General features: G+C 46.8%; 1 protein-coding gene across 4 annotated transcripts in view; it reads left to right on the forward strand.

The window, feature by feature from the left end:
• The window catches only part of Lemd1 (LEM domain containing 1), a 65,969-nt gene extending 48,641 nt beyond the window's left edge, over window positions 1-17,328 (forward strand). For 2 of the 4 annotated variants that reach the window (XM_087579811.1, XM_087579813.1), the window contains 2 exons: window positions 15,106-15,185; window positions 16,665-17,328. In XM_087579811.1, the coding sequence (XP_087435937.1) occupies window positions 15,106-15,185; window positions 16,665-16,905 (321 nt within the window). In that variant the 3' untranslated portion in view covers window positions 16,906-17,328. The remainder of the gene's footprint in view (window positions 1-15,105; window positions 15,186-16,664) is intronic. The other 2 variants (XM_087579812.1, NM_001402597.1) reach the window with 2 other exon arrangements.
• The last annotated feature ends 9,672 nt before the right edge of the window (window positions 17,329-27,000 follow it).

Raw genomic sequence — 27,000 nt, forward strand, 5'->3', positions numbered from 1 at the left:
AGAAAGAGAGAGAGGAGAGGGGAGAGAGAGAGAGAGAGAACGAGAGAGAACGAGAGAGAGAGAGAGAGAGAGAGAGAGAGAGAGAGAGAGAGAGAGAAGCAAACCAGCCAGAAGTTGATGTTGGATGTTTTTCTTCCTGCTCTGGGCCTTGATTTTCTGAGGCAAGGTCTCTCTGAACCTGCATCACCATTTGGAGCTGACCATTTGACTACAGTAGCTGCCCAGGAGCTCCATGGATCTGCCCGTCTCTCTGCCTTCTCAGGGCTAAGGTTACAGACAGCCATTGTACCTGGCTTTTTACATGGGTGCTAGGGATCTGAACATGGGTCGTCAGGCTTGCATGACTGGCACTTTGCCCAGTGTGGTGGTTCTGAATGAGGCTCCCTGTAGGTTCCCTATGTTTGAATACATGGTTCCCCAGTTGGTGAAACCATTTGGAAAGGCTCTGGAGATGTGGCCTTGTTGGGAATGGTGTGTCACTGGAGACAGGCTTTGAGGGTTTAGAAGTTATGCCATTTCCAGTCTTTCCCTGCCTTAGCCTTATGGATTAGATGTAGCTCTCAGCTACCTGTTCCAGCACCTTCCCTGCCTTTCTGCCTGCCTGCCCACCCACCCGCCCGCTTGTCTGCCTGCTGCCATGCTTCCTACCATGATGGTCATGAATTCTAACCTTTTAAACTGTAAGACCCAAGTAAATGCTTCTGTAAATTGCCTTGGTCATGGCATCTTACGACAGCAATAGAAAAGTAACGAAAACATTCATGGAGCATCTCCCTAGCCCCACACAGGAATGTGTTATTGTGATGAAGCTTAGAGGCTTTACAGCACACAGTTATAGGCGGTTAGTGCATTCAGAATGTGGAACCAACACCTTGATCTAAAATCTCCCTATGCAGTACTGTTGTTACCGTAGAGAAGGCAACCTTCATTCTTAAAACACCTAAGGCTGGTGTGCAGTGCAACCTGAGTTCCCCAGTCTCCTCCCTGCCTGCGCTGCAACTGCAGACCTGCCTTTTGTTCCCTGGCTTTATCTCCTCTGTATATTTCAAGTAACCCTTCAGTGTGTGATTTTTTTTAACCTTATACCGGGTTTCTGAGCTCCGTCCACATAGTTACATGCATTTTCCTCAGCACCTCCTTGCTTGGAATATTCTGTTACAAGTATAAGCCACACTTTATTATTCAACGACCCTTCAGTGACATTTAGGTGTCTTGATGTTTGGGGTATTGCAAATTGTGCTGCTGTGAACGTTGTTGCTCAAGTGTTTGAGTGCCCGACTGCAGTGCATTGGGACCTGGCAGAGGACACACAAGGGCACATGGTAGCTGTGTGTTTACTCTCTCAGGGGAGTCGCCAAGCTCCTTTCTTGAGCTGCTGTCATAGGTCACATTCCCACCAATAACATGTAAGTTACGGATGACCCCACTTCTTTGCCAGCACCTGTTGTTGTTCTCCTCTCTATTGTTCATATCATAATTATCTTACAATCGCCACTGTATATTAATTGCTCGGTTTCCTGGGGTCTATTGCGATATTTCTGTAAATGTGTACAGCACATGTTAACAATGTCCATCTCCCTTCTTTCTCCCTTCTCTTCCTCTTCCTCTTTGAGAGTCCTTGTGGTTTCTGGTTCGTTTAGTTTTGTTTCTGTAGGCCAGGCTGGCCCTTGAACTCATGAAAGCTTCCCGCCCCCGCCTCCACCTCTCACGTGCTGGGATTGCAGGTGTGTGCCAACACACCTAATCTGTCTTCATTGCTTGCCCTGTTATCCCTTTGCTTGCTTGTTTGCTTGCTTGGTTTTAAAGACAGATTCTCGAGGAGCTAAGACTGGCCTGTTATTGGCTGTATAGGTGAGGATGACCATCTCCATCCCTGAGTGCTGGGATTAGAGATGTGTGCCGGGATGCCTAGTTCTTAATTGAGCCCAGCTTTGTGTGTGCTAGGTAAGTACTCCTAATGATGAAGTCATGTGATTTGGATTTCCCTCATTAGTAATGGTATTGAATATGTCTTTATGGGCTCATTGTGCATTTCAGTATCTCTCCAATACTGAATATTTTCTTTCTTTCAAAGAAAGAAAGTCCTTCCAAATCCTCCACTCATCTTTAAAAGGGGATTTTATTCTTATGTTGTTGGGATGTCAGAGCTCTTTACATATGGTGGGTCTTTGTCGGGATATGACTTGAGTATTCTTCCTCACTCTGAAACCTGCCACCTCACCTTCCTGATGCCTTTTGGTGCAGAAATCACGTGATGATTTGTGCCTGGATGTCTTCAGCCATCTCCTCTCTGTGACTCCCTCCACCTCTTAAATCAAGAAGTCTTTTAATCAAGTTTGGTTAATTTCAGCCATTATTTCTTCAAACATTCCTTTTGGGATCACTCTATCCTTCTCTTTCAGGGATTCTGATGGGATGGGTGTGAGATATTTGCCTAAGGCTCCCTGTGGCTCTGAGACCCAACTAATGTTTCTTGGTCAGTTCTGTTGCTGGGTGATTTCTTTTTCTCTGTCTTAGAATTCATTGATTCATCTAGTGAGGCTTTTTTCTTTTCTTTTAATTAATTTCTAGAGCCTACACCTGGCTGCTTCCCACAGCTTGTGTTTCTCTATAGAGAGTCTTTCTGTTTGGCTCGGACATGTTCAGTGAGGCATGTTATGATGGCTGCTTCAAACCCCTAGTGAGATAATAGCGGTGTCTGTGCTAGCCTGGTACTGATGGCTATTTAGTCAGTGTTTATAGGGTTCTGTAGCGGAGGCCAGGAGCTCTCAATTCTCCTGCTGAGCACCTACCTGGCAGTCCTCTCTGACTCCTTGAGGTGGCTATCTGCCAGGCACGGGTAAAAGTCCAGATTCAACACTGGGGACAGCCATGGCATGCTGCATGTGCATGAGTGCATGTGGGTGTGTGCAGAAGGTACCACACACAGATATGATATCCCAGGTTCTGTTCACTCTGACTGATGGTCTCTTTGGCTGGGACAGGGCAGTTACTATCAGAAAGTTTTCTAGTTTACCAGACTGACCCTTTCTTCATGGCTTTTCTGAGGGCAATTTTGGGAGGACTTCATCCGTTGTCATCTCTAAGGTGACAATTGCTCCATCATGTTCTCCTGGATATCCGAGGTTAAGAAGCTCACAGATCGCTAGCACTCTGCTCCTGCAGGCTACCTTCCAGTGCCTTTTCTCCACAGGAACTTTTGTATGCCTGTCTCACGTATGATATCTGGAGATGTGGTCTGTCTTTGCCCAAGATATCCATCTATCCTATCATGGAATATTCCACCCGTTTCCATCTTTAGTATTGTGCCTGACACATGTCAATTTTCCATAGATACACTCGTTAGTTTGATTTGCCTTGACAGGTTTATACTTTGATACCCAGCGTTAATTCCCAACCACACTGACTATAGGTTTTTGACCATGGTAGCAGGTCACCACAGTGTAGAGCTCGTTCGGTGAGCCCTCGTCCTCATGATGGTTTTATTTTGATAAATGTACACAGGTATGATATGGTATGGGACATTTTTTTCTTTGTCCAAGACAGCTTTTGCCGAGCCTGGTGTGGATGCACCATTTGAATCTCTGTATCTTTCGTGGAAAATGACTGGATTTCTTCAGGGCTTTGGGGGGGTCACATTCCTGAAAGGCCACTCCATGGTCATTCTCACATCACCATCTCCTCAGTGGGAGAATGACTCTTCTCTTCATGAGTCACCATTCCAAGCTAGAAAGCTCGCTTTTGCTTTTCTAAGATGAGATCGACATACTCAAAGGGTACGTATTCATAGATTGCATATTCATAGATTACATATTCATAGATTCATAGATCTACCTATTCATAGATTAAACTGACTTTATTGATGTTCTCCTGCTTCCACCCCGAGTTCTGGAATTACAGACATGTGCCCTCGAGCCGTGATACATAAGCTTTTGGTTTTGAGGATATGGAGTCTTACCAGCTCAGGATAGCTTTGAGCTTGCTATATACACAAGGCTGGCCTTGAACTGTTGACCCTCCCGCTCCACCTCCCAAGTACTAGAATTACAAGTACGTGCCACTGCATCTGGTTGTTTGCAACATAGTTATTTATAAATCGTTCTTACTTGTTGATTTATTTATATTGTGCGTGTGTGGGAGTGTAGTGTGTGTGGGATTGTGCACAAGTCGCACTCGGAGGGGAGGGTGCCAGGTTCCTTTCTCTATTACTTTCTGCCATGTTTCTTTGAGGCAAGCTCTCCTCCTGGAGCTGAAATTTGACTTCTTTTGGCTGGGCTGTAGGGCCGTGAGCCTCAGGGATCCTTCTGTCTCATTTGCCTTGGTTACAGTCATGTGTGGGACCAAACCTGGCTTGTTGTGATGTGGATTCTGGGATCCAAACTCTTGTCCCTGGCTGGCATCAACCTACTACGTATCCTGCCTTGTCTTTGAATTCATCCTCTAGCGTCTACCTCCCCAGTGCTGCCATTACAAGCGTGAATTTATCCTCTAAATGAAACTCGCTTTTAAGAAGATTCAGGTAAAACCACTGAAGTAAAAGTGTGGTGTTACTATGAGAACTTTTGCGATAATCATGTTAGTAAAGCAGGGATTTGAGATGGACCCGTTCTTTATTTGTTTTGTTTTTGAGACAGGGTCTCACTATGTAGCTCTGGCTATCCTGAAATTTACAGCGTAGACCAGGTTGGCTCAAATTCACAGAGATCAACCTGCTCCTGCCTCCCTAGGGCTAGGATTAGCCAAGTTTTAAAGAGCTGTAAATCAGAAGGACATTTTGTTGTTGCTATCTCTGGTTATAACTTCAGGTTTGCGACATCATCTATGAAAGTGCCCGATTCTACATATAAGCCATACACATGTACAGCATTAATGAGCTGGGGGAGGGCAGGACTGTGTGCTGTTTCAGTTGCAGGGACTGCCGTGTCTAAGTACTAGAGCATCCTGGCAAGTCCGAGGGCAAGAAGTCCCTAGAAGAACAGGAACCAGAGAGGGCAGCAATTTGTCCAGCTCTTTCCTCTCATCTGTAACTGCAGGTATCCGCCTGTAAAATGTTGGCTGGCATTGTGTCCGAGGTATACAAAGCATTTAAAAATCCAGCCTTGTGCTTTTCTGTAGACAGTTAGTGGTGACTTTAGTCAAGTTAGACCATTTTTTAAAAATCAAGTGTAATCTAGGTGTAATGGCCCATGCCTTTGATCCCAGCACTTATGCTGCAGAGACAGGCAGTTAACTTTGAGGCCAGCCTGATCTACATAGCAAGTGCCAGGAGAGCCAGCACCACATAGAGAGACCCTGTATCAAGAAAAAAAAATCAAGTGCAATTCTTTTCTTCCTCCTCTTCTTCCTCTTCTTCCTCCTCCTCCTCTTCTTCCTCCTCCTCTTCTTCTTCTTCTTCCTCTTCCTCTTCCTCCTCCTCCTCCTCCTCCTCCTCCTCCTCCTCCTCCTCCTCTTCTTCTTCTTCTTCTTCTTCTTCTTCTTCTTCTTCTTCTTCTTCTTCTTCTTCTTCTTCTTCCTCCTCCTCCTCCTCCTCCTCCTCCTCCTCCTCTTCTTCTTCCTCTTTCTCCTCCTCCTCCTCTTCCTCCTCCTCCTCCTCTTCTAAGATTTATTTATTTCATTTATGAATACACTGTAGCTATCTTCAGACACACAAGAAAAGGGCATCAGATCTCATTACAGATGGTTGTGAGCCACCATGTGGTTGTTGGAATTGAACTCAGGACCTCTGGAAGAGCACTCAGTGCTCTTAATTGCTGAGCCACCTCTCCAGCTCATAATTCTTCTTTTAATAGAGTTATTTTTATTTTTAATTATGTGCAGGGGGATGATGGGGGGTTGTAAGTTGATTCCATGGAGCCCAGAGACTTTGGCTCTATTAGAGTTGGAGTTAACAATGGTTGTGACATGGGTGGTGGGAATCTAACACTGACCCACCCTCCTTTTAAAAACATTTTTATTGATTCTTTGTCAATTTCTTATCATACACCCCAATCCCACTAATCTCCACACGCCTCCAATATCTGACCTCCCCACTTATAACTTCTACCAAATCAAAACAAAACAACAACAGCAACAAAAATCTTGCACGGAAGCTGCAGTGTGTGTACACTTCTGCTATACTATCAATACAGGAACTTCACGGAGACTCCTCTCAGATATCCTGTTGTTGCCCTGTATCATGGAGATCCTGTAGCTTTGGTTCCATAGGACTGGCCCCTTACACACAGTTCATAAATGGGTTAGATGTTGGGGTGGGCTAACTCAAAGCCCTGGATCTGGGGCTGGGTAGTAGCTGTGGTGTTCACTCCACCAGCTCTCCTGCCCCATGTCACCAGGGCTAGCTCTTCCACTCTGTCCAGGTAAGGGTCAGCTCCCCTACCAGTGGCAGCTGGCAAGGGGTAGGACTAACTCTCCTGGGCTGGAGCCATTGGGGCCAGCTTTCCTGCACCCACACTATAGCCAGCTCTCTCCGACTGCCCTGGCAAGAGGTGGGGCGACTGCCCTGGCAAGAGGTGGGGCTATCTCTCTGCACAGCCTTTGGACATCAACAGGGCCTAGGCGGTAGCCCAGACTAATGATGTAAGAACGGCCTTTGGTGGTAACATGGACCATGGACATCAACATAGACCCTTGCTGCCGCAGGCCCACGGACCCAATATGGCCCCCAGTAGCAGCCCAGGCTGGGACATCACCATGGCTTCAGGCAGCAGCACAGACTACTCACACCACGTCATTTCTTACAGCCTTCATGTTTCCAGTTCCACCTCTCTTCATAGTGCACAAACCTGTCTGCTTCTCTTTCTCTCTTATCTTTCAAACACATACTTACAGTAGTGGCACCCGCCCTGCCTGTGCCTTGTGTTGGTGGCAGCCGGTGGCTACTCAATTTCTACACTTAGCTGTCTCTCAGCCACAAATGTGACTTAAGGAGACTGCAGGCTGATTATTGTTCATTCTGGCGCTAGGTGGTAGCCCAGTGTTTTGTGGTTAATTGGAATATAACACAGTGTGACTCAGTATCTTATATACGATCCACTTTCAGAGTCAATAGGATATATATATATATATATATACATATGTACATATATATATGTATATATATATATATGCAGAATTAGTACAAAACAGTCCACCTGGGAAAATCTTAAGAAAAAAGCTACTTCTCAGAAGTTCCAGAAACACGTAGGAACAGAACTAATGGCTGCATGTAGTGCTTCCACAGGAAAAATAATGATTTGATGATTTACTAATTAATGGAAAGTTTTAAGAAATGTTTTGACCTGTTTTCAATGACAAATTTTCCTAATAGGCGGGGGGAAAAAAAAGGTCTCAAAGGTCTGAAGCCATAATATCTGGGTTTAAGACGTACTGGCTGCCGAGCTCAGTCAGAAAGTTTCTCCCAGCATGCTCAAGGCTATGGCTTCTATGCTTAGCGGCAAAACAAAAAGCAAACAAGAAAGAAAGAACAAAACCGGGCTGGAGAGATGGCTCAGCGGTTAAGAGCACTGACTGCTCTTCCAGAGGTCCTGAGTTCAATTCCCAGCAACCACATGGTGGCTCGCAACCATCTGTAATGGGATCTGGGTGTGTCTGAAGACAGCTACAGTGTACTCACACACATAAATAAATTAAATTAAAAGAAAAAGAAAGAACAAAACCAAACCTCACAATCTAACTAGCTCTTTATTGATTGTGTTAGGACCGATCGTTTAATGTCTTCAGTTTCTGTTTTTCCATGTACAAAATAGTGTCTATAATTAGTTCCTGGGATCTTAGAAGGACTAAGGGAATTGAGGTACGCCGCATACCCAAGATAATAGATGTTCGGAACGCACCGTTTCTAACTGCCTGACGGAGCGGCACTGTCCTACTGCTTGGTACAGGGATGCCTAGCCAGGACTCAGTGTACAGCTTGGGCTGCTTCCTGGCATGGCCCCCTCACCAGCTAGGTCACCACAACAAGCTGCTGATGTGCTCTGTGCTTATGTTTCCTTGTCTGTGGACGAGCTTAACAGAAGCCCTTCTCATAGGCTAGTCTTGAGATTGGGTTTATTTCCGTTGCTAGTGTTACAGAGCACGTGACTTATTGTATCGGCACATCTCTGACTTCTCGTATTTATCGTGACAGCCGTGGTCAGCACGGGGCTCCTCTGCCTCGAGTGCAGGGTGAAGAGGGTGAAATAGGGGAGACCACACACTCCCCCTGCTCGACACCTCCCTTGTTGTTTGTTCTCCAGCACGGTGGTGGCTCACAATCGTCATGCCAGCATAGAGGAAGTGGCAGGTGGATATCTGTGAGTTTGAGGTCAGCCTCACAGGGCAAATTCCAGGACAGCCAGGCCTACATAAAGAGATCCAGTCCTCCACATACAGTCAGGGCTGGCCTTGAACTTGAAGGGATACCCTCGCCTCAGCCTCTCACGAATTGGCATTCAAAGTGTGCTTCACTGTACCCAGGGCTTCACTGGACTCTGATTGTGTTATAGAGCTCAGCCCTGGACACTGGGGGAGAGAAGCATGGATATATATGCTGGACATGGTGGTGCATGCCTTTAATTGCAGGGGTCTGTGAGTTCAAGGTCAGCCTACTCTACCTGTGCTTCGGCTCAGCTGCAGATACGTAGTAGGACTTCCTCTCAAATAAAAATAAAGATCGAAAAAGGAAGCAAAGACGTTCTATCTCCCCCAGGGCTTCTACCCTGGCCCAGCTGACATTGCAATGAAGTCCGGTATATTTTGTTACATTGTAAATGGTGTTTGTGGTGGAGATCAAAGCAGAACGTTAAGAGGGATTTTTAAAAAGATGAAATATAAAGGGAGTGGTGATGGTGATGTCTCCAAGCGCAACGCTTGAGAGGCAAAGGCAGGCAGATCCCTTCGCTCCAGGGCAGCCTGGTCTACAGAGTGAGTTCCAGAATAGCCAGGGCTAAATCCTGTCTCAAAGGGGAAAGGAAGGAAGGAAAGAAGGAAGGAAGGAAGGAAGGAAGGACGGAAGGAAGGAAGGAAGGAAGGAAGGAAGGAAGAAAGAAAGAAAGAAAGAAAGAAAGAAAGAAAGAAAGAAGAGAAAGAAAGAAAATTATAAATCAGCTAATAGTGTAGACAGCGAATCGTAAGATGCCAATTGTTGCAAAATCTGGCTTGGCTTTGGTTTTGCTATTTCCTTCTAGATTCATTTGTGTGGAGATCCAGTGTGTAGACAGTTGGCACTGATGTTTACATAAGATTTTCTAGTGTTCACCAGCTGACATATCGGTGACCCTTTCCTTGAGATATAAGTTTACGACATTATTAATAGAGTAGTAATGATTCTGGTGGCTACATAGTCAAGGGGACAGGTGATAGATAACTGCTCTATATTGGGAAAAATGTCCACCCTTTACATACTATACGAGAACTCTATATGTGAATTGTATATACATATACACACATACATATATGTATATATGTGCATACATATATATATATATTTATACACATATATACATAAACAATTTATTAAAAAATAGGGTAGACCAACACTCAGCAGGCAGAGACAATAGGATTTCTGTGAACTCAAGGCTAACCTAGTCTACAAGGCAAGTTCTAGGACAGCCCAGGCTAGATAGAGAGGCCCTGTCTCCAAACAAACAGAAAATAGGGTAGGGAAGCACAGTGTCCCACACCTGTAGCTCCAGTTTGTCAGGAGAGGTTAAGGCTCAGGAGTGGATTGAGTCCAGGGATTCAGGCCATCCTGGGCAACACTGCAGGATGTCATCTCAACACAAAGGGAAGGGAAGGAACAAAGGAGCTAAACCTACCTAGGACAGGAAGAGAAGGGGGGAGTATTTGATTGCCTAAGAGCTGTGAAATCCTATAATTTTATTTTGCAATAGACTTTTATCTTAAGTGCTTTATTAAACATTTCTATTTCTAACCTCAAGAGAAAAAGTGTCATGGGACAGATGTGTGGAGGCTACCTACACTATTGTCTACTCTTGTGTATGTTAAAAATTTTCTCTAAATCAAAGGCTTTTAAAAATGGGATTTGCTCAATAAAGAGATTTTCCAGCACCCCTGGGAACAGCACGAAACACCTCTTGCTGAGCATGCATGGCTGAGGGAATCTTGGAGGAATGCTGACCCTGAGAACCTTTGCTCAGGAGGTGACTGAACCAGCAGGCCCATGAGAAGAGACACAGCTGCAGGCCCTGTGCCTCTGAGAAGGACAGGGAAGGTGTAGCAGACAGACTGCAGCCTTCCCGTGGGTGTGGTCAGAACTGGTTCATATCATCTCGCCCTATCAGGCCAAAGCCCTTGGATCAGCTGATGGGTCTGTGACAGTCTAGTCACAAGAATTAGGTGCTCAAGTGAGCATTATGACAGCATTCAGAGACCAAGGCATTTGGCTGTGGTAACCTCAAGAAGCCAGTGTCCACCTCTGTTGTCCCATGTGACACACCCAGGTCCAGCCTCTTGGTCTTGTGGTCAGATGTCCACTTGGGTAGCCTTGAATTATTGTTCTGTTGAGGTAGCCAATCCTCTTCTTCAGTCAGTGACTGGCTGTTTGCTCTGGGCCTCAGGCGGCACAATGCTGACATGAGGCCTACTCTTGTTCAGCTCCCAACATTCCAGGGAATAAGCAAAACAGGACGTAGTGCTGTAAGAGCCAACTGACCAAGGTCCAACCAATGCAGTGCTTACGCAGTATCTTTTCCTGCTTAGCTGTCTGTGGCTTGGATAGTGTGGTAGCCTCGGTATCTGCGGACTCCGGCATGTCAGCGAAACACAACGAATCATATTGGAGAGGTGGCTCAGTGATTTTCTTCCAGGGGACCTGGGTTCATCTCCCAGCACCCACATGATGGCTCATAGTTGTCTCTAGTTCCAAGGGGTCTGATATCTTCTTCTGGCCTAATTAGGCAAGGTACAAACATGGTGTGTATGCACAAACTCAGGAATGTATACGCACACATTAAATGAATGAATAAACCTTTAAAAAGGAACCACATGTTTTCTGAGTGGGTAAATAAGAGTGATCCCTAAGTGTGCCATAGCATGAGTGGGTTAGGGCCTCAGAACACAGAGAAAGGAGCAGCATGCACGGACACAAGTAACAAAGATCCCTACAGAAGTTAGTCTTGGAGACCGAGAGGTACAAAGGAGGCTGTTCCTGTGTTTGTGTACAGGATTCTCTGTATGACACTGTATGACTCCAGTCGGGGCTCCTAACCTTTCTGTGTCTCAGTTCATCTCCAAAATGGACTAACAGCTTTATCAGAAAAAGGGGGCATGGTTCATTGAGCAGATCTCTGTCAGTCTGGGGTGCATGGGACCTGTGCTGGGTGGATGGGAGTTAACGAGCAGGTGGTGGTGACACATACCTTTGATCCCAGCACTTAGGGGTGCAGAGGCAAGCGCACCTCTGAGTCTGAGGCCAACCTGGTCTACAAATCGAGTTCCAGCACAGCCAGGGCTATACAGAGAGCCTGTCTCAAAACAAAACAAAACTAAACAAAAACTCAGCAGTTAAGAGTGCTAACTAGGGGTTGGGGATTTAGCTCAGTGGTAGAGCGCTTGCCTAGGAAGCGCAAGGCCCTGGGTTCCGTCCCCAGCTCCGGAAAAAAAAAAAAAGAGTGCTAACTGCTCTTCCATAGATTTTTGGCTCAATTCCCAGCAACTATATGGAATACGAATATATATATATATTCAAATAATAGACCAGATATTCCTTGAGGATTAAATTATAACTATGGACAAGTGAGGAACGACTTGATTCCCCAGCACCACAATAGGGAGGAAGAAAAAATAAACAGTAAAATGAAATTATTACAGTAAAAACTGGTATTTTGGTTTCAAAAGTCAGTTTGGAAACACTAGGGATGAGAAATAAAAAGGATTGCAGCTAGGTGTGAGGGTGTGAGGTAACCTGGGTGACCAGGATGCGGAAGGCCTGCAGACACCAGCAACCACGATGTCCCACAAGAAACACATGTAGACGCCTGTTACCTTTTCTACATACTCTACATTGTAGGCACAAAAACAGCTTGTGTAAAGTTTCCACCTATTCCCGGAAGGGGGCCACCCTGGACCCCTAGACAAGGAGCCCAATATGAGCTGCAGCTGCATCTAAGGCTGACAGCCGGCAGACCCTGCCAAGGTCGGGAATCAGCAGCTTCTGCAAGGTCAGGATCAGCCACGGTGGCCAAGGCTGGCAGTTATCGGGCCAGCCAAGGTCAACACCTAGCCAGCAGGGATTTCAAAGCATGACTACTCTCCTAACTTGGTGAGCAGTGTGCAAACTGCTTTTGGGCACCTTGCTGGTTGGGTAAGGGAGCGGTGAGCAGAAGGAAAGCCTCCACGAAGCTCAGGGACAGCTCCCTTCAGGGGCTCCTCTCAAGATGCTAATCTGACTTTCCAAGCACCCTCTTCTCCTCCCCCCACCCCAGAGCTGAGGACCGAACCCAGGGCCTTGCGCTTGCTAGGCAAGCACTCTACCACTGAGCTAAATCCTCAACCCCCCAAGCACCCTCTTTTGAAGGCCTCTTTCTGCAATAAATTATTTTTTTTAAAGTTTCATTTTATTTATATGAGTAAGTACACTGTCGCTGTCTTCAAACACACCAGAAAAGGGCATCGGATCCCATTACAGATGGTTGTGAGCCACCACGTGGTTGCTGGAATTGAACTCAGGACCTCTGGAAGAGCAGTCAGTGCTCTAACCACTGAGCCATCTCTCCAGCCCAATAAATTATTTGAAATTAAAATATAACTATATCACTTTCTTCTTCTCTTCCCTTCTTCCAGCCCCTCCTCAGTCTTTTCTAACTCCTTCCATGTCTGTCCCCCCACTAGTCTCAAATCGATACCCTCTTCTTCCCAATAATTATTGTTACATGGGTGTGTGTGTGTGTGTGTGTGTGTGCGCAAAATGCATGAACACAACCCACTGAGTCAATTTTGTTGTGTGTGTGTGTGGTGTGGAGGCTCACTTTGTGTTGGATTATCAGTTAGGGGCCTCACCCACAGACTAATAGCTCTTCCTCTCTCAGCTGTCAGCCTGCAGCTCCTTGTCCAGAGGTGTGACCCCATGGGATGCTTCCGCTTTTGTGTTAGCATGTCTGTTGCTGTTGCCATGGCTTATGTGTTGTTTGTGCAGCCATTTCTGTGAGAGACTGCTTCACAGCAGACTTCCTGCTAACCTGACTCTACTAGCTTTCCATCCCTCTCCTGAGCTGCCCCTCAGCAGCAGACACAGGGGTCGTGCTGTCGATGTACCCACAGGAGCCAGGCTCTCACAATCTGTCCCTCCCTGAACTGTGTCCAGCTGTGGTTTTCCGTGATGGTTTTCTATTTGTTGTGATGGTCTCTTATTTGCTGAGTGGTGGCAGCCACACATTTCTGTGTGGGGTTAAAGTTAAGATTTAGGACGTGGTAAGGGATTTCGTTGTTCTCTAAGCTTCCTGTATAATAAGAGATTTTAGAAATTCGTTGTCCCGAATTTCACTCCTAGACAAGGCCCTGAAGCCTGCCTCAGTGGAGGCTTTTCGTGGCCAGCAAACAACTAGAAACTCCAGTCCCTGAGTTATAAAAGGCTGAGAAGAAAATGTCTCTGTGTGCCGTGTATTTCTGCTTCAGAATTAACAATAACGAACACAGTTGTTACTATCAATATTTATTGACTACTCCTTCCTTACCAGGATGTATTTTAGCAATCTGTGTATGTTAATGCCTCAATCTTGACAGATCTGTCTCACAAACAAGGAACAAAAGGCTACTGCTTTTCATTTTATTGGCAAATACGGGCTGGAAAGATGGTTTCGTGGGTAAAGCATTCGCAACACAAGTGTAGGTCAGGGGTCAGAGGTCAGGGGTCAGGGGTCAGGCATCCACATAGAGAGTAAAAACTGTGGGTTCACTTGAGAGACCCTGCCCCAAAATACACGGGGATGGGGCGGGGAGCAAGTGAGGAAGGCAGCTGATGTTAGCCTCTGGCAGCACCAACCTTTAGCGCAATTGGCACAAGCACCCCACCCATGCATCCAGATACATAAATACAAATGTGTGAATTTACCATGCACACATCTCCATGAAAATATGATGCCATAAAGGACATATTTGTAATTTTAAAAATATTTATTTATTTTTCTCATTTTTATTTATGTGTGTGTGTGTGTGTGTGTGTGTGTGTGTGTGTGTGTGTGCGCGCGCGCACGCCTATGTGAGCTTACATGCACCTGATGTAGGTGTTAGTAACCTAACCCAGGTCACAGCAAGAACAGTCAGTGCTCTTCACTGTTGAGCCATCTCAGTGGTTCACAAAGACTACTTTTTAATTAGAAAAGAAAAGAAAATAAGAGAAAAAAAGAAAAGATGGGGGCTGGATAGATGGCTTGTCATTTAAGAATGTATCCTGCTCTCAGAGGACTCAGGTCAGTTCCCAGAACTTTTTTTTTCTTTTTTTTTCTTTTTTTCGGAGCTGGGGACCGAACCCAGGGCCTTGCGCTTGCTAGGCAAGCGCTCTACCACTGAGCTAAATCCCCAGCCCCCGTTCCCAGAACTTTTATGCCTTGCAGTTCACAACAGTTCACAGCAGTTCATTCCAGCTCCAGGAGATCTGGCGCCCCCTTTTGGCCTCCTTGAGTACCTACACACACCTGACACACACACACACACACACACACACACACACACACACACACACACACACGAATAGAAATAAGACAAATCTTTGAAAAAGAGAATACAGTTGTCCCAAGTCATGCTCTTAAAGAGAAACGGCTCTTTTCTTAAGCCGTTTTTCTAGTACTTGTTCACAGACAGCTTTTTTCAATAACTTTATGATTTACATGAAAATGACACACAGTAACAGTAATTGTTCTCACCACGTGACCTTAGCCACCCCGGTGACTATCTATTGTCCTCCTGTGAGTCACTGAAGTAAAATACCACTTCGTGGCACTGGGCACTTTCTCTGACCATTGAGGAAAGACAAACCCAACGACTATTAAACCACCTGGTATACTTAAAACTTAGGCAAGTTTATAGATTGATTCTTTTTTTTCTAGTGTAACAACTAAATTACAAGATGTTGCAAATAAATTCTTGTTGGCATTTTCTTTCTGCTTATAGCAGAGACTTGAGGCTTCTACTAATAAAAGAAGAATCTTAGACATCTGCTACCTGAGCCAGAAGCCCACAAAGAAAGTCAGGTAAAGGCTGATACCTCTGTGTCCAAGGGCCTTGGATATGCTAGCCAAGAGCTCTGCCCTGAAGGCCATTCCCAGCCTCAAGCAAAATCTTATGTGGCACAAAAAGACATAGATATTTAATGGGGGGTAAAATTCGTTATTCAGATGTCTGTGAAGAGTTTGAACGTGGAGAGAACCTGCTGGAAAGAGGACAGGCTTGTAATACATCAACGCCAAAGTCTACCTCTTATCGTTCGTATTTGGAGATAAGAAAACAGGGGTTGGGGGTTGAGGATTTGGCTCAGTGGTAGAGCGCTTGCCTAGCAAATGCAAGGCCCTGGGTTCGGTCCCCAGCTCCAGAAAAAACAAAACAAAACAAAAAAAAGAAAAGAAAAGAAAACAGGGGTTGGCAGGGGGAAGGAGATGTGAAAAGTCTCCAGGGGCACAGATCAGAACCCAAACCCTCACTTGGAGACGTTGCTGTTTGTTTTGAGGCTGGTTAAGAGTTCATATTTTAGAAGGGACGTGGCAGGGTTGGGGATTTAGCTCAGTGGTAGAGCGCTTGCCTAGCAACCGCAAGGCCCTGGGTTCGGTCCCCAGCTCCGAAAAAAAAAAAAAAAAAAAAAAAAGAAGGGACGTGGCTCTGATAAAAGCTAAATGACAGTGACTCTGTTACTCAGACGTGGGGTTTAAGGTGCAAGTCATGGGTAGGGCATGAGGCCCTCGGTTCAGGCTCCAAATACCAGCCAATGACTCAACCAAACAACAACCCCTAATGTCCTAGAAAATTCCATAACTCCTGTTTTTGGGGGCTGGTTTAAGACAGGGTCACATGCAACCCAGGGTGCTTTTTAGCTAAGGATGACTTTGAACTTCTGGTCCTTCTGCCTTCTCTGGTTGAGGTTCTCTAACTTCTGAAGAAACTTCAGCTGGTCTGGCAGGATTAGAGAAGCCCGAACATAAGATCAAAGGTCACACGGACGATTCTGCAGATACTGAGCGCTAACCCTCCTCCTATTATTTTTTTTTTTTTTCTGGAGCTAAGGACCGAACCCAGGGTCTTGCGCTTGCTAGGCAAGTGCTCTACCACTGAGCTAAATCCCCAACACCCCTCCTATTCTTTTAAATGTCAATTTTAAGGAGAATGGAAAAGCACTCGCATGTCCGCCCAGGAAGGCCGTGCTGAGCCTGTGCAAACAGAAGTACAGGGTCTGTTATGGCTCGTCCCCATTTCTTGTAAAACTTTCCACTGGGGACCCAGAGACCATAAATTCCTGGAGCCAGACTTTGCCAGTACTGAGTGATGCAAAGGCAGGTAAGAGTGGATAGAAATACTCTGCAGCACTGAGAGCCCTCCCACGCCCAGATGTAGGTTTAAAGCTATGGACACTTAACATGTTTTCAGTGGATCTAGGGCCTCCGAGTTGCACACATTTACCCTCAGAGATGATCAGGAAACAGCTGATTACAACCTTAAAAGCCTCTTACATGTTTCCACAGGTGCGCTGCAAGACCAAGTCCGAGGAACAAGCGTCGGTGTGTCACCGACTACAACCAATGCGTCACCGACTACAACCAATGCTCCGAGAGCAGCTTCCTAGACCAGTATCCTAGGAACTACTTCCTAAGCCAGAACCCCGAGAGCAGCGACCCATGGGGCTTGAAGCTGGCCATCCTTGGGATTTTCTTTATTGTGTTGTTTGTCTACATAATTGTGGAAAAGAAGCCGCTCTTCGGTTAAGCCCTTGAGGAGCAAAGCAGCGTCTGCAGTGCTCGGATCTTTAGCTGGAACCACAGAGCTGTGCTGAAGGGCCATGGCTACAACCAGGCAACCCCTCCCCGCCCTACACTGGCTCTCCTGGCTGTTTCTGGGTTCAGCCAGGTGGAGGAGCAAGGGCAGAACCAGGCAGCATGGTGGTGCATGATGGTCTGTAAGCCAAGTAAGCCATCATTAAAGGTGCTGATACATCAGAACGCTCTTCTGTAAGGGAAACTGCCTGGGCCTCCCGCCCTCTGCCCTCTGCCCTCCGCCCTCCGCCCTCCTTCCGGTTTCCCCAGCCGAAAAGGCTTCATATTCTGATGACTGAGATCACTTTCAAACTACAGAGCATAGAAACGAGGAGAAAATTATATTCTTAATAAAATATGTCCAAGTGTCCAGGTAGTGGTGACATTTCCAGTTTGGCACGCTGATGACAGTGACCTTGATACAGCATAACTCTGCTTCCAAAGCAGCAATCCCTCAGACTCAGATGGGTCCTTCCCTAGTCATTGGACCTAACTTTATCTCTGCTCCTGATTTTCTGGTGGCAGTTCGTGACTTACCCTGAGAAGATGCACATTAATGTCTCCCCGAGATAGGACACAGAGGACAGACCTTTAAAACACAATCTAGCAATCCAGTCTAGGTTAACGAATCTAGCTTACTGTGACTATTTACAGGCGCCTGAGTTAAGAGTCCTTTTCCCAGCACGGGTGAGACCTCAGCAAAGCTGGCTTTTGGAGTTCCCAAACAGCGTCCAGGCAGCTCCTCCAGAAGAGTCTCTTCTCTCTGGAAGTTGTTTACAGTCCTATGAGCTCAGAGAGGGGCCTCATGAACCTTGTAGGATTCCTGTGAATTATTGAAAATGTCTGGCGGGTTTTGTAAGCCTTCCTCCCATTTCGATCTGGAGACCGTGTTTTCTTGACCAGGGATCATTTGACCCTGGAAATCTGCAAGAAACAGTTCGAAGGACAGAGGTGAGTCCATGCGATGCTGAAGAACGAGGATCAGCTAGGCACTGCTGGGGCGGAGCCACCATGGGAAAGGTTGCCTCAGTCATTCACAGTTGAGGTTGGTTGGGGCTAGAGGGGGTCAGAGGTTGAGCTCTGCCAAGCAAGTGTGAGGTCTGGATTCCAGCCAGGCTCAGAAGAAGAAGAGGTCCTATAGCAAATTTTTATGGCAGCTAAAACAAATCCTGTACAAAGGTATAGACCTGGGGACTGGTCTAACAAGCATAAACATTGCCTCTTAGAGATGTAGGAGTAGCTAAAACATGAATACCCAGATTACCATAGAACGCGCTTAACTGAAGTTTTCTCTAAACTTACTTTACTTTGTATGTGACAGTGTTTGCTTGGATGCATGCATGTGTGTGATGTGATGCCTGGAGTCAGTGGGAGGCAGAAGAGGGCATCAGATCATCTATACTGGTGTTAGGGATGATTGTGAGCCACTGTGTGTCTGCTGGGAGCCAAGCCTGGGTCCTTTACGAGGGCAGCAAGTGCTCTTAACAACTAAGCCATCTCCCCAGCCCCAACGTGCTTTTTTTTTAAAAAATGGTAATCAAAAAGGACAGATTGTACTGTATTATCAAGGTGTCACAATAGGAGAGGAGAGAAAAACACAGCATGATTTAAAGATTTCTACAAACACTGTGTATTAATTTGTTAATGAGAATATAACTTAAAAACTAGCTTTGTGTGTGTGTATGTGTGGTGTGTGTGGTGAGTGTGTGTATGTGTGGAGGGGGTGGTGCATGCAGTCTCAGCTACTTGGGAAGCTGAAGCAGGAGATCTGAGGAGCACAGGCGTTCTGGGCTAGCCTGGGCTACGTAGTTTAATGCTATCCCCGTCTTAGTTTGCTTTCTATTGCTGCGATGAAAAGCTAAACAAAATCATCTTGGGGAGGAAAGGGTTAATTTGGTATACGGTGATCCCTCATTGAGGGAATTTGTGGCAGGAACCGAAGTGGGGGGGGGGAAGCATGGAGGAGTGCTTCTCATTGGCTTGCTTGCCCCTGACTTGCTCAGTCTGCTTTGTTATTTAACCTGGGGCCACCTGCATAGGGATGGCACCGCCCACACTGTTCTGAGCCCCTCCACACCAGTCATCAACCAAGAAAATGTACCACAGGCCAATCTGATGGAGGCAGTCCCTCAACCGAGGCTCCTGCTTCACGGGGGATTCCAGTTTGTGTCAAGTTGACAAAAACTAACCAGCACGTACCCCACAAAAACTTATCACACACTGTACATTCTGTGTGTATTGTAAGGAACACACACTTCTACTAAGGCTTGCCTACACAAACAGCTTTGGTCTTAGCATAAAAAGTCTAGAGCTGGGGTTGGGGATTTAGCTCAGTGGTAGAGCACTTGCCTAGGAAGCGCAAGGCCCTGGGTTCGATCCCCAGCTCCGAAAAAAAGAACCAAAAAAAAAAAAAAAAAAAGTCTAGAGCTTGAAATGTGTTGTACTATCCAAACAAACAAAGTAGACTCTTATTCAAATGAACCAACGGTAGAAAATACTGCTGTCATCTTCACCTTTGCTCCGCTTAGAGAGACATCTTGGGTAGACGGGAAGAAAGCCGCTCACGTGCTGGTCCCCAGAAGCTTGTGTCTTCTCCAGCAGCAGCTGGCGTGCCAGCCTCAAGTATCAGGTCCCTTGGTTCTGGGCCACAGCCAGTGTTGTCACTTCAACATCTTTTTGTCACCTCTCTTCCACTCCCCTTCCTTTTTCTTGGTCACAGTTGAACCTTCAGCTGGTCCTTTAGGTGTCCAAAGTTGCTAGCAGGATGGATAACTAGGGGTTCTTGCCTTTGTTAGGACAGCATTTGGGAGCCAGATACCTATAGGGTGGTCCTTAGCAACTGGGCTTTGGGTCTAGCTAGTATCACTCAGACACAGACACTCTCCTGCCTCTGCCTCCTGAGTGCTGAGATTAAAGGCATGTGTCACCACTGCCTGAGTCAGCTTTCTGCTTCTATGTCTTGAATCGTGTGAGTTACAGTTTTCCCAGACAGTGAAGTTTGTATCCTCCTGAGTCTCATGTGAAGCTCCTGGCTCCTTCTCAAAAGGAACTTTCACCTTAGGACTTCGTGAATCTTAAGGTGCCTCCCTCCAGGACGATGTTTTATTTCCAGGAGAGGCAACATAGGAAAATGTCTCCGCGTCAGTGTACTAGGTGAGCTTAAGTAACCTGCTTACATATCCAGAGATGGCTTGCTTAGACCAGTCATTGCAGCCTTCATCCATAGCTTGTCATACAGCATCAACCAGTCTTTAAGGCTTTGATTTGGGACCAATCACGAGCGTCTCATCAGTCATAGTAGTCCCGCTACTGGATAAGTGTGCCCCCCTGTGGCCAAGTCAAGAATTGTTCTTTCCGGCTTGGCGATTGCGCACATCTGACACAAACTGTCCAAACAGTGACTGAGGCGCTGTCTCTCAGCTGCTGTCTTCTGCAGAGTTGTCTCGAGGCATCGATGGAGTGTCCAAGTGGGTAGTTGTTAGATGGGCAGCCCTTTTGCTCAAGGCATCTTGGCGATAAGAGAAAGTTCAGCTGCAAATTAGTGAGTCCAATAGCCACACCCTCAACATCTTTGCTTCTTAACATGAAAATAAACATAAAGCTTTAGAACTTATCACTAATGGCAACAGTGATTTTAACAATTTCCCTGCAATCCTTTATATCCACCCGGTGTCCGGGAGACACATCTCTTTGCGATCAAGAAAATCTGAGGGTCTGGAGAGATAGATAGCTCAGTGGTTAAGAGAACTTAACTGCTCTTCCAGAGATTCAGGGTTCAATCCCCAACACCCAACGTGGTGGCTATCAAACATCTGTAACTCCGGTCCTAAGGAGATCCAACACCATCTTATTGCCCTGTGGACACCACACACACGGCTCATAAACAATCATGCAGACAATACGCATAGATAAATCTCAAGAAAATCATTTGAAAATAACGATATTGTTGGAAATATTGAGAGATGATTGATCTCCTTTCAGCAGTTATTCTATGACCATGAAGTGAGAATATGAAAGAGGGGCTGAGAAAATGCCTCGGTGGTCAAGAGCACCAGCTACACGTCCAAGGACTCGGGTTTGACTCTCAGCACCCACATGGTGGCTCACAACTGGCAGCAACTCTAGTTTCAGATATGATGCCTTTCTCGGGTCTCTGTGGGCACCATATGCGTATGGTACTCAGATATACATGCAGGCAAAACACCCATACACATAAAAAAAACATTTAAAAAGAAGTGTAAGCCAGGCATGGTGGTGCACACCTTTAATCCCAGCACTAGAAAGCCAGAGGCAGGAGGATCTCTGAGTTTAAAGCCATCTTGGTCTACAGGGTAAGTTCCAGGACAGCCAGGGTTACAGAGAGACCCTATCTTGGACAAAGAGGAGGAAAAGGAGGTGAAGGAGGAGAAGGAGGAGGGGAAGGGGAGGGGGAGGAGGGAGAGGATGAAGAGGAAGAAGAGGAAGAAGAAGAGGAGGAAAAGGAGGAGGAGAAAGGCTGACCCACAGACGTTGGGCTGACCTGACTACTGCTGTAACAAGTTCTGCTTAGACTATGAGACCAGCATTTAATTAAGACAACAAGGATTCCCTGCAGTCCCTGGCTCTGTGCTCTGTGTTGTGTGCTCCCAGAGCATCAAGGGAGATTGGGGAAAGAGCTTTGAGCTTTAATAGACTCTAGATTACACAAACAAGGGAGAAGAACACTGGACAAGAAATAAAAAGAATCCACTTAATACCTCTGCATACTCAGTGAAGGGAACACCCCTAAGAAGCTGTGTGTATTCGTGTCTGTGTGTGTGTGTGTCTGTGTGTGTCCGTGTTTGTGTGTATGAATGTGTCTGTGTGTGTGTGTGTGTGTCTGTGTGTGTGTGTGTGTGTGTGTATGTGTGCGCGCGCGCGTGTGCGTGCAATTGGCACTTAAAGGTCAGAATCCTGGAGTCAGTGGAAAGGAAGTGCACACGACTTTGCTTCATGACCTGTCACTCAAGGGCTGTGTTACTGACTAGTAGCAGCTCAGACCCCCACCTCAGTTCAACCTGCTCACCCTCCACTGTTTGTTCTGAGATAGTGTCACACTCTGATGTCTGGCTATCCTGAGGGTTCAAAAACAAACAGAACAGAACAAAACAAAACACGAGAAAAAACCCCCAAAATCAGGCTCAGCCACTTGCCTAAACACAAAATAATTGGTGCACACAGCAAGTTCCAAGCCAGCCATGACCACAGAGCGAAACCCTTATCTATAAAAAGAAAAGAAAGGAAGGAAGGAAGAAAAAAAAAAGCCAAATAAGAAGAGATGGTGGTGAAAGGATTTTATTCACGTAGAAGGACGAGACAGAAACAGGACAAAAGGCATGTCTGGCGCCTCAGAGCGCCAGCTAGCAGATTATTATCTCAGAATTAGTCTATTTTTTAAAAAAGATATATTTATTATATATAAGCACACTGTAGTTGTCTTCAGACACCAGAAGAGGGCATCAGATCCCATTACAGATGGCTGTGAGCCACCTTTTGTTTGCCAGGAATTGAACTCAGGACCTCTGGAAGAGCAGTCAGTGCTCTTAACCTCTGAGCCATCTCTCCAGCCTCTCAGAATTAGTCAAGTGGGCCTTGTAGAAAGAAGAAAGTGGTAGATTCCACTCCAGTCACAAATGTTGCTCAGGAACCTGTTGTTCCTGGCACCTAAGGTGACTGCAGAACAGAAATATCCAGAGCAAAGAAGACAGCTGCAAAATGGCGGCAGAGACGCTGTTAGTTTCTCATAGATCACCTGCAGGCCCAAGTGAAGAGTCAGCAAAAGCAGCCTGCAAGTCTGAGCCAGATTGGTCAGTTTGTGCCACCAGACCTCTGGAGAGGTCATACTTGGGCTGAGCCACCTGTGGGATCCTTCTCTCCCTTCAGGGAGGTGGTGTCAGAGCTGAACCAGGGGACAATCGGCTGGTATCTGCTGGGGAGCTGGCATCAGAGTTGCTTGGTGTGTGAGGAGGAAACTCATTTATCAGGCGTCAGAGGAGGGATGGTTGATGACAGTAAAAAAAGACACCTTGGGTTTTCATATCGTTAATAGACACTCAGAGGACTCGGGATCGAGGGAGGTGGGGATAAGTTTCTCAGGAGCGTGAGTATGACTGAGACTGCTCCCACAGCGGGAGAACCTGTCTGTGCAGGACACCTAAGAGATACAAATTTAACAACTAATTTGCAATCCTGTGCTCTTGTGATAAAGTGACAAACAATACTAACAGCAGACACAGTTCCTACTCTTAAGGAACGCAGCGTGGTGCTGGGATGGACAAGTCGAGAGCCAGTTACAGGTGCTGAGTCACGTCCTTTGAAGACGGCACACACTGTCTGTCCTGGGGATAGTCATCACAGACACCGGGTGTGGGAACTTCTTGAAAATGACGTCATGGCTAAGGCGAAGGATGAGTAAGAGTCAGTTCAAAGAAGGGGGCAAGCGTGGGGGAGGGTATAAGAGAACTCAGCCTGGCAGAGTACAGCGTGGCCATAGCCCTACCAGCGACAAAATGGCGACTGAGGGATCGGAGGGAAGAGTGAAGGAACCGTGAGCAAAGTGGCTACCAAGGAAGGAAAGATTCCGCTCACGCAATCTTAAAGGTCAGTGCGGTCTACATGAGAGTAAACTGGAATTTGCCAAAGCATAACCCAAAAAAAATTTTTTTTTCTAGAATCAGTTGTACCAGGGAGCAGTCGGCTAGATTCTGAGAGCCCAAGAGCCGAGGCAGGAGGATCACAGTGAACCCAAGGACACCTGGGTTACAGTGTCTCTCTGGTTGTCTTCCTATTAGTTTCCACTGCCACCCACGAGACAGCTTGAGCGAGGAGGCTTCTAAAGAGGGGCAAACCCAGGAGCTGCAGGGGAAAGTCTGAGGGATTTGGGGAGTCAGTTCTTAGAGTGTGGGGCCCTGACTTTGCCAGGATCCAGGAGCTGCTCATTCAGCATGCGAGTGAGGCGGCCCTTCCACCACGTGCAGAGAAGGCCTCGAGCGAGGGATTCCACCCAGTGGCTGTGACAACTGCTAAACAGGCAGGAAGCAGATCCAGGGATGCCAGAGCCTCCGGAAGCATTGCTGCAACTGAGCTGTCAGACCAGGGAGGTGGAGAGTGCACACCTGTAACTCCTCAGCTGAGGGAACGCTAAGAATGGCCCTTTCTTGGGTATTTACACAGTGCCCATGTCTTTTACAGCCCCCCTTTTAAGGCTCTGTATGATGGTTTGAATATGCTTGGCCCGAGGAGGGACACTACTAGGAGGTGTGGCCTTGTTGGAGTGGGTGTGGCCTTGTTGGAGTGGGTGTGGCTTTGTTGGAGTAGGTGTGTTACAATGGGCATGGGCTTTAAGACCCCTGTCCTAGCTGCCTGGAAGCAACTCTTCTCCTGGCTGCCTGGGGGTGGGAGGTGGGGTGGAACTCTCAGCTCCTCCAGCCCCGTGCCTGTCTGGATGCTGTCACATTCCCGCCTTGATGATAATGGACTGAACCTCTGAACCTGTAAGCCAGCCCCAATTAAATGCTGTCCTTAGAAGAGTTGCCTTGGTTATGGTGTCTGTTCACAGCAGTCAAGCCCTAACTAAGACACTGTTTTCCCTAGTGACTGGGAGAAATATGCAGGTATAGAGCAGACTGATTCCCTAAGATCCATGTTCTTCATCCTGGCTGCCAGCAAGGTAATGCACAGAAGGCCACTTTCTCCACTGCTGTCCTGTCTCCACGCTATAACAGCATCAGCATACTCGTGGATCTTATAAAGCAAAGAGAAAATTCAAGTATGGGGGGAGGGGGGAAACCATATACTAGATGCTAAATTGGTCGTGCCCAGAATTCCAGGCAGAGGAAACATCTAACCTCCGTCAAAAGGGTCCCCTCCCAGATGCACGGCAGTCACCAGCCTCACTTTCCTGTCATGGGGGATCTTCTGGAGGACACTACTTTTCTTTTTTTTTTTTTTTTTTTTTTTTCTTTTTTTTTTTTTTTGGAGCTGGGGACCGAACCCAGGGCCTTGCGCTTCCTAGGCAAGCGCTCTACCACTGAGCTAAATCCCCAACCCCAAGGAGGACACTACTTTTAAAGTGACTCTTTAAAGTCATGCCCTTCTGAGGACACCGAGTCTCAGACTCCTGGTGCAGCACTATAAGAAAGAGACATTTGCCTCATCTCAAACAACACAGTACACCAAGCTGCCTCCTGCTTCTCACCTGGACAGTATGTGTTTCTAACTGTGCTCCCTTCCCTGCTGTGCACCCAGAGTCCAGTTACATAACAAACAGGACTTCAGTGCCTCTCACTTCCAAAGAGCCACCACCAACCACGATACCTCTCCTTCAGCTATGCAGTGACCCTGAAGAAGCTGTGGCATTGAGATCTTGAATTTTGGTCAAATCTAATTCCAAGACAGGGCTTCCTCCTGGCTGTTCTGTAGCAAGAATTCTGTTTTCTGAAGAAGAAGAAGAAGAAGAAGAAGAAGAAGAAGAAGAAGAAGAAGAAGAAGAAGAAGAAGAAGAAGAAGAAGAGGAGGAGGAGGAGGAGGAGGAGGAGGAGGAGGAGGAGGAAGAGGAGGAGGAGGAGGAGGAGGAGGAGGAGGAGGAGGAGGGAGGAGGGAGGAGGGAGGAGGGAGGAGGGAAGAGGGAGGAGGGAGGGGGGGGGAACTTTCATTTTAATTCCAGGTATGGGAATATGAGCTGCTTCAGAACAGCAGCCAATTAAGATTTGCCTTGTGATTTTGTCAGCTGCAATGATGTAGTGTTTGGAATTCTGGGAACTCTTTAGAGGGTATATAGACGCTAGCCACCACCCCCCCCCCACACACACACCCAGAGGTGTGGCTGTAGGTTGGTTGCTGGTTGGTCACGGTTTGTTAAGAGGTGATGCAAAAGAAGAAACAACAAGAAGAATTTAGATTTCCTGATGAGGAAGATCAACCCTGCCCCATGAAACTCAGCGTCCCTAATCAGCAGGAAGTAGTCTTAGGACAACATCACCCCCTTTCTCCTCTATCCTTGTTTCTGTCCTATCTAGTGTCAGCAGGTTGAGAGGTGGAAAGGGGTGGAGAAGGGTGGAGGAAATGACCCACAAAGTAGCAAAAGACAGCTACAATGTTCTTAGTACTAGGGAGAAATCAGCATACAGGTTTCTTCTCTCCTTGTTCAGCAAACTCCTAGGTATAGAGACCCCCCCCCCCCCCAGTTCTGACTGCCCCACTCACTGTCTCGGTGGAATAAACTGTCTCAATGCAAAAGCCTCTCCTCTCTTTTCAAGCCTAGCTCGGCGCACTCACTCCAGAAAATGCCCGTTTCCTTTTGAGCACTTTCCAATCCAAACAGACATTTGAAACCTCAAGACTACGACCCAGTTCTTGCCTCTTATTTCTTCCTTCAAAGAGAAGTCCCTGAAACGAACAAATGGCTTGCAGGACATTCTGGTGGCCTCCACCCTGCAGCCTCAGTTTGGGACAGGCTGTCGTCCCCAGGGCCTTGGTTGTGCTCATGTCTGTAAAGGTCACCGCAACTGCATATCTCAGGGCCACAACTGCCACCCAGTTAGAGTGAGTCCATGATTGTTAGCAGGTGCAGGGTGGCGGAAGCATCGGGATCCAGTTCTCTGCCTGCCACACAGGAGCCCTGGCCTGTGTTTTCTATCTAGGGCAGGGAGGCCTGTTCTACAGCGCCTGTACTGTTTACGTCTCTATTCAGCCAGTGTGCATGCAGGACGGCAGATGGGAGAAATTCTTAAAGGCTCTATTTTTGTTTTCTTTTTTTCTTTTGACATTCACAGAAATCCTGTGCTTCCACCTTTTAAAATAATTGGTTAAGAACCGTGTTATTTTCGTTGCCTGTCATAAATAGAGAAGTGTCAGACCACATTGTCCAGATCTATAGAGGTTGCTGGTGAGTCTCAAAACCAAGAAGGGTTATTTGTGTTTTCGTAGCTGTTTTATTTTAATCTTCCTCCTCTTCCAACCCTGCCACGCCCACAGCCCCCTGAGGGGAATTCTTGTTGAGCAGCTGGGGGGAGGGGGGCAGGGCGGGGAT

The sequence above is a fragment of the Rattus norvegicus genome, chromosome 13, assembly GCF_021556685.1.
Source record: "Rattus norvegicus strain SHRSP/BbbUtx chromosome 13, alternate assembly SHRSP_T2T, whole genome shotgun sequence".
NCBI classification, from domain to species: Eukaryota; Metazoa; Chordata; class Mammalia; order Rodentia; family Muridae; genus Rattus; species Rattus norvegicus.